Raw genomic sequence first — 8,131 nt, 5'->3', positions numbered from 1 at the left:
TTCTACCTGTTGTCTATTCACTGATTATGTCAATATGATATATTATGTGTGTACCTGTCTTCTACCTGTTGTCTATTCACTGATTATGTCAATATGATATATTATGTGTGTACCTGTCTTCTACCTGTTGTGTATTCACTGATTATGATGATGTCAGAAGGTGCATCGAGCAAAAATTTCGTTTTTCTTTCAAATATAACGTGGCTCATTTGAATTACAGTCCACACAATAACATCCTGTATGGTTTCCTACCAGCCTGGTCCTAGATCTGTTTGTGCTGTGTAGCTTAGCACTCCTACAGTATGGTAAGGAATAACACAGATCTGGGATCAGGCTAGTCTCCTACCTTATTGTAATATATAATATGATAATAATGTACAATAATAATATATTATATATGACCTTATTGAAGTCACAGAGCTTCCAGAAGAGCACCAGCAGCTCCTGGTGGAACTGGATCTTCTTGGTGGAGTTGGGCAGGTAGGTCTGCATCAGTGGGTTTACCAACAGGCGAGCCAGTCCCTTCAACACAAAGTCATAGTCCTGGAGAGGGGGTGACACAAGCAGGCTTTGAGGTTCACATCTTCATTTGAGAGCTTTAGACCAACGTCTGTTCACATAGCAAAGCTGCACTTGTAATGTACCATTAGAGGAGAAAGCGTGTAAACATGATAGAAGAGAGAACTACAAAGAGAGAACTACAAAGAAGAGGGAACTACAAAGTCATAGTCCTACTGAGGGGGTCACATGACCTTTAGACTAGGGTCAGACTTTCAGACTAGGGTCAGATCTTTAGACAAGGGTCAGACCTATAGACTAGGGTCAGATCTTTAGACAAGGGTCAGACCTTTAGACTAGGGTCAGACCTTTAGACTAGGGTCAGACCTTCAGACTAGGGTCAGACCTATAGACTAGGGTCAGATCTTTAGACAAGGGTCAGACCTTTAGACTAGGGTCTTTTGACATGGCTGCACTTGTAATGTAGCCTGGTTAAATGAGACTGAACATTCCTCACAACTAAAACAGTGGGACATTCAGTCTACATGTAATGCACCATTTAAAGGAAGATGTCTAGGACCAATAGGCTCCTTAACAGCTCCTACCTCCAAGCTATAAAACTGCTGAACAACTCATCAAATGGCCTCCCGGACTACAGTCATTTTATTGTAGCCATTTTATTGTGTTAAATGTTTTACTTTAATTTATTTAGTAAATATTTTCCTAAATCTATTTCTTGAACTGCATTGTTGGTTAAGGGCTTGTAAGTAGGCATTTCACTGTAAGATCTACACGTGTTGTATTCAGTGCATGTGACAAATACAATTTGATTTGATTTGCTTTGAAATGTGTGAAAAATATGACAAGAAGAAAAATGACTGTACCTCTTCCCTGTGAATTCTTGAAAGGTAGTTTACAAACAGGTTGTCAGGGCCCACAGACTGCAGAGAGACGGAGAGAAAAGGGATGTAACAGCAACAACTGAGGGCCATGACAGGCCCCTGGTCTCTGAAGGTGAATGCTAACACAATGTATCATGACAGGCCCCTGGTCTCTGAAGGTGAATGCTAACACAATGTATCATGACAGGCCCCTGGTCTCTGAAGGTGAATGTTAACACAATGTATCATGACAGGCCCCTGGTCTCTACAGGTGAATGTTAACACAATGTATCATGACAGGCCCCTGGTCTCTACAGGTGAATGTTAACACAATGTATGTTGAATTAAATGTGAGAGACACACACACAGCATCACTCTCCCCCTGTACAGAAAGGTCCAGGCCTTACATCCTGGTCCTCCATGCTGGAGGGAGAGGGGGGTCGGTGGGCCAGCCCTCCTCCATCGTGCTCCAGGGTGACGATGAGGATCTGCACGGCCTGCTCCACCAGCTGCTCCCGGTAGTCGGAGAAGAGCAGGTGATTGTAAGGGATGCCATAGCCCACCGGGTCGTAGGCACACACCACGTTTACCAGGGAGGTGAAGAGAGGCAGGGCATGCCTGAGGTAGGTGGAGGGAAATAATCACTTGTGTCAGTTATTGTTAGGGGGAATTGTGTGTGTGTGTGTGTGTGTGTGTGTGTGTGTGTGCACCTCACCTGTTTTCTGTGGAGCAGAAGAAGCTGACCCAGGGGTTGAGGATGGTGTTGTCTGAGGAGGGAGGGAGGTACATGGCCTCAGAGAAACAGGTTAGCAGCAACCTCAGCAGCTCCGTCCTGAGTGGTGAAAATCATACATAGAGAGGTTCACTGTGGGGGAGAGAGAGAGAGAGGGAGAGATGGTGGGGGTAGAGAGAGAGAGAGAGAGAGGGAGAGATGGTGGGGGTAGAGGGAGAGAGAGAGAGAGAGAGTAAGAGATGGTGGGGGTAGAGCGAGAGAGAGAGGGAGAGATGGTGGGGGTAGAGAGAGAGAGAGAGAGAGAGAGAGAGTAAGAGATGGTGGGGGTAGAGAGAGAGAGAGAGAGGGAGAGAGTAAGAGATGGTGGGGGTAGAGCGAGAGAGAGAGGAGAGAGAGAGTAAGAGATGGTGGGGGTAGAGGGAGAGAGAGAGGGAGAGAGTAAGAGATGGTGGGGGTAGAGGGAGAGAGAGAGAGAGAGAATCATCAGAACTGTGATCATCACTGTGACTCACCTGTTGAGGTCGTGGATGTAGTTGAGTGGGGGGGACTGGGCGAACCCCACCCCTGCCTCCCAGATATACTCACAGCTGTCTATGGTCTGCATGTCCTCCACAGAGTCCTGTAGGATGGTGACATCATCATGGGACCATCAATCCCAATAACTACTGGGAGAGAGCTACTACTGCTCCGTACACCACCACATCACTGTTCAGTCATCTAAAGCAATGAATACATCATATGAAACGAGTCAGTGCACAATTTCACAGAGAGACCTAAGGTGGTATGGTGCAATGTGGTTCAGTTGGTAGAGCACGGTGCTGTGTGGTTCAGTTGGTAGAGCATGGTGCCGTGTGGCTCAGTTGGTAGAGCATGGTGCCGTGTGGTTCAGTTGGTAGAGCATGGTGCTGTGTGGTTCAGTTGGTAGAGCAGTTGGTAGAGCATGGTGCCGTGTGGTTCAGTTGGTAGAGCATGGTGCCGTGTGGTTCAGTTGGTAGAGCATGGCGCCGTGTGGTTCAGTTGGTAGAGCATGGTGCCGTGTGGTTCAGTTGGTAAAGCATGGTGCAGTGTGGTTCAGTTGGTAGAGCATGGTGCCGTGTGGTTCAGTTGGTAGAGCACGGTGCCGTGTGGTTCAGTTGGTAGAGCACGGTACCGTGTGGTTCAGTTGGTAGAGCATGGTGCCGTGTGGTTCAGTTGGTAGAGCATGGTGCTGTGTGGTTCAGTTGGTAGAGCATGGTGCTGTGTGGTTCAGTTGGTAGAGCATGGTGCTGTGTGGTTCAGTTGGTAGAGCATGGTGCCACCAACTGGACCAAAAGCCTGAAGGTACCATGTTCGTCTGTACAAACAACAGTACGCAAGTATAAACGCCATAGGACCACACAGCCATCATACCGCTCAAGAAGGAGACGCGTTCTGTCTCCTAGAGATGAATGTACTTTGCTGTGAAAAATGCAAATCAATCCCAGAACAACAGCAAAGGACCTTGTGAAGATGCTGGAGGAAACAGGTACAACAGTATCTATAACCACAGTAAAACGAGTCCTATATCGACATAACCTGAATGGCCGCTCAGCAAGGAAGAAGCCACTGCTCCAAAACCGCCATAAATAAGTCTATGGTTCGCAACTGCACATGGGGACAAAGATCGTACTTTTGGAGAAATGTCCTCTAGTCTGATGAAACAAAAATAGAACTGTTTGGCCATAATGACCATCATTATATTTGGAGGATAAAGGGGGACGCTTGCAAGCCGAAGAACACCAACCCAACCGTGAAGCACGGGTGTGGCAGCACCGTGCAAGTAAGGAGACTTGCAAACCTGACTCAGTTATACCAGCTCTGTCAGGAGGAATGGGCCAAAATTCACCCAAATTATTGTGGGAAGCTTGTGGAAGGCTACCCGAAACATTTGACCCAAGTTAAACATTTTACAAAAATGCTACCAAATACTAATTGAATGTATGTAAACTTCTGACCCACTGGGAATGTGATGAATGAAATAAAAGCTGAAATAAATAATTATCTCTACCATTATTCTGACTTTTCACATTCTTAAAATAAAGTAGTGATCCTACCTGACCTAAGACAGGGATTTTTTACTAGGATTAAAAGTCAGGAATTGTGAAAAACTGAGTTTAAATGAAGTTGGCTAAGGTGTATGTAAACGTCTGACTTCAACTGTATATGTAATTTTTTCCTTGAAACATTTAATTGAAATACTGAAGAATTCAATTAATTCCTATGGAGGACTGCTCCTACTAGGGAGGGACAATATGGCCGACCGGTGGCTTCAAAGCCTCTCAACGGGCAATACATTAGCATCCGCAATTCAGGGTTTTTATATGTCAATGGTTTTAAGTAAAGTGCATGTGTGATGTCCATACCTTTTCAAAAAATATTATGCAGTTTATACACACAGGGATAATTACACACATATAACCTTGTAACTACAGAACAAGTTTTAGGCGGACAGGATATACATGACAGACCTAAAATGCAACATATTTTGCGGGTTTCCCCATAGGTTGCTATGAGAAGCATTCCAATTCAGCTATTACTCAGTGACACAGAGAGCTGTTTCTAGAGAGAGCGGTAAAACAGGTAGACTGATCCCAGATCTGTGTGTGCTGCATAGCCAGAACTGTTTCTTGAGAGAGTGGTAAGACAGGTAGCCTGATCCCAGATCTGTGTGTGCTGCATAACCAGAACTGTTTCTGTAGAGAGCGGTAAAACAGGTAGACTGATCCCAGATCTGTATGTGCGGCAATACCAGAAATGTTTTTGGAGAGAGAGGTATGACAGGTAGCCTGGTCCCAGGTCTGTTTGGGCTTTTGCCTACTCCATTGTCATTGTCAAGCATGTCAATTTCATAAGAAAGTAGAAACAGACTGGCACCCAGGCTACCAGACAGGTACTAGGATCATCTCTGTTGACAGGTCAGGTAGGGCTGTTGTCTGACTAAGACCAGGAAGAAGGAAACAGTCTCTATGACCCTTTCACCTTTCTAGACAGAGAGGAATGCAGGGAGGAAACCTTTCAATCATAGTCTCAGAAATTCCAGAGCCAGGACAACAGCACTGTAAACTGTAACACTGGTACATTGTAGGAGGCAACCCACCTGTCTACAGAGACTAGGTCAAGCAGCAGAACTAAGCATAAGATCCACTATTTCCCTGAACAGCATTGACAGTATTGAAGACAGCTGGTTGGAGATGGACAGAAGTGATGTAAACCTGAAGACATCATGGCTGTATATGGTGCAGCTACCCTCAATTGTCTCGCCAGGGCTTTCATTGGCTGAGTCAGGTCTGTTAAAACAGGGTTGAAGCAAAGGCCTGTTGACCAAGTAGCTCTCCAAAAAAGCAATTTGACAGTACACTCATGTGCAATGTCTCTAAATCACTCGCATACGCGGCCGCCCACCTCCTCCAGGACTGCTTTGCAGAAGAAATGCCAGGCAGTGTAGAGACGCGAGAAATTGAACTTCAGTGAGTTCGCCCCATTATTTTGCACAATATAGATTAGCGATTTTCTGTGATCGAATCAACATTATATCAGCCCATTGCCAATGCAACAAACCGATACAAATCTAACTTTGCAAGATTGAATATGTGATTTTATTGTAGGCAGAGCCGGAGCGCAACGGAGAGTAGAATTCTATTGGCAGCCCACGAGCGGTCTTTCAACCACCCGCGAGCGAATGCGTTTTTTAGATCAGTTCAGATCAGAGCGGCGCTTGTGTGCACGTTTCTTTATATTCTTTAATTCATTTTATTTCGTAAAGTGGTTATTTGCAATTTACAGTCACCTTGGCGCATGGTGTTACAGACAAAACAAATTATAAATTAATGTTAAGCCCTTCATAATGTAAAAACGTTTTTAAAAGTTTCATGCAATGTAGGTCTGTATTGAACACCACCTACAGGCTACTGTAGGCTATATCATAGAAATCAAAAGCTATTTCCATGTGAAAATGTTATGGGATTTGCTCCATTAAAACTGTAAGGGTACAGCCTATTGGCTACCGTCTACAACTGTAAGGGTACAGCCTATTGGCTACCGTCTAAAACTGTAAGGGTACAGCCTATTGGCTACCGTCTACAACTGTAAGGGTACAGCCTATTGGCTACCGTCTAAAACTGTAAGGGTACAGCCTATTGGCTACCGTCTAAAACTGTAAGGGTACAGCCTATTGGCTACCGTCTAAAACTGTAAGGGTACAGCCTATTGGCTACCGTCTACAACTGTAAGGGTACAGCCTATTGGCTACCGTCTAAAACTGTAAGGGTACAGCCTATTGGCTACCGTCTAAAACTGTAAGGGTACAGCCTATTGGCTACCGTCTAAAACTGTAAGGGTACAGCCTATTGGCTACGTCTAAAACTGTAAGGGTACAGCCTATTGGCTACCGTCTAAAACTGTAAGGGTACAGCCTATTGGCTACCGTCTAAAACTGTAAGGGTACAGCCTATTGGCTACCGTCTAAAACTGTAAGGGTACAGCCTATTGGCTACCGTCTAAAACTGTAAGGGTACAGCCTATTGGCTACCGTCTAAAACTGTAAGGGTACAGCCTATTGGCTACCGTCTAAAACTGTAAGGGTACAGCCTATTGGCTACGTCTAAAACTGTTTCCTATGCTGCTGTGATTGGGTAATTGTTGTGTAATTGTTAAGCTGCAGGGCTCCCTTGCAAAAGAGACCTTGGTCTCAATGGGACTCCCTGCTAAAATAAAGGTTCAATCAAAATGAATAAGCACTGGATCCGATGAGAGTACTCACAGGTCCTCTCCGGTGGCTGTTCACAGTGAAGTCAGGACAGAAGAGCAGGTCGGCCATGGCCAGGAGCAGAGACTCAGCCAGTGGACGAGCTCCATCATCATCCATCTCATCTGTCTGTGAAGGAGGACAGGGGACAGGAGGATGGAGGGGACAGGAGAATGGAGGAAAGGAGGATGGAGGGGACAGGAGAATGGAGGGACAGGAGAATGGAGGGACAGGAGGATGGTGGAGGGACAGGGACAGGAGAATGGAGGAAGGAATGGAGGAGGATGGAGGGGACAGGAGAGGATGGGGGATGGAGACAGGAGAATGGAGGGGACAGGAGGAGGATGGAGGGGACAGGAGGATGGGGTGGACAGGAGGATGGAGGGGACAGGAGGGAGGACAGGAGGATGGAGTGGACAGGAGAATGGAGGGGACAGGAGGATGGAGGGGACAGGAGGATGGAGTGGACAGGAGGGATTGGAGGGACAGGAGGATGGAGGGGACAGGAGGATGGAGTGGACAGGAGGATGGAGTGGACAGGAGGATGGAGTGGACAGGAGGATGGAGGGGACAGGAGGATGGAGTGGACAGGAGGATGGAGTGGACAGGAGGATGGAGGGGACAGGAGGATGGAGGGGACAGGAGGATGGAGTGGACAGGAGGATGGAGGGGACAGGAGGATGAGTGGACAGGAGGATGGAGGGGACAGGAGGATGGAGGGGACAGGAGGATGAGTGGACAGGAGGATGGAGTGGACAGGAGGATGGAGGGGACAGGAGGATGGAGGGGACAGGAGGATGGGGACAGGAGGATGGAGGGGACAGGAGGATGGGGTGGACAGGAGAATGGAGGGGACAGGAGAATGGAGGGGACAGGAGGATGGAGTGGACAGGAGGATGGAGGGGACAGGAGGATGAGTGGACAGGAGGATGGAGGGGACAGGAGAATGGAGGGGACAGGAGGATGGAGTGGACAGGAGGATGGAGGGGACAGGAGGATGGGGTGGACAGGAGGATGGAGGGGACAGGAGAATGGAGGGGACAGGAGGATGGAGTGGACAGGAGGATGGAGGGGACAGGAGGATGAGTGGACAGGAGGATGGAGGGGACAGGAGGATGGAGGGGACAGGAGGATGGAGTGGACAGGAGGATGGAGGGGACAGGAGGATGGAGGGGACAGGAGGATGGGGTGGACAGGAGGATGGAGGGGACAGGAGAATGGAGGGGACAGGAGGATGGAGTGGACAGGAGGATGGGG

The 8,131-nt window shown here is 47.5% G+C and overlaps 1 protein-coding gene across 1 annotated transcript; it reads right to left on the bottom strand.

Annotated features, from left to right (window-relative positions):
• Positions 1 to 402: 402 nt before the first annotated feature.
• Positions 403 to 7,003, bottom strand: LOC135538039 (protein HID1-like; the record flags this gene model as incomplete). Its single annotated transcript, XM_064964035.1, has 6 exons — positions 403 to 543; positions 1,383 to 1,439; positions 1,787 to 1,997; positions 2,095 to 2,211; positions 2,625 to 2,731; positions 6,890 to 7,003. Coding segments are annotated over 6 exons (747 nt in total), but the record flags the coding sequence as incomplete, so codon positions are not given.
• Positions 7,004 to 8,131: the final 1,128 nt, after the last annotated feature.

Source organism: Oncorhynchus masou, unplaced genomic scaffold (assembly GCF_036934945.1).
Source record: "Oncorhynchus masou masou isolate Uvic2021 unplaced genomic scaffold, UVic_Omas_1.1 unplaced_scaffold_8965, whole genome shotgun sequence".
NCBI classification, from domain to species: domain Eukaryota; kingdom Metazoa; phylum Chordata; class Actinopteri; order Salmoniformes; family Salmonidae; genus Oncorhynchus; species Oncorhynchus masou.
Note: the sequence above shows the minus strand (reverse complement) of the source record. Positions and strands in the feature narration are given on the sequence as shown.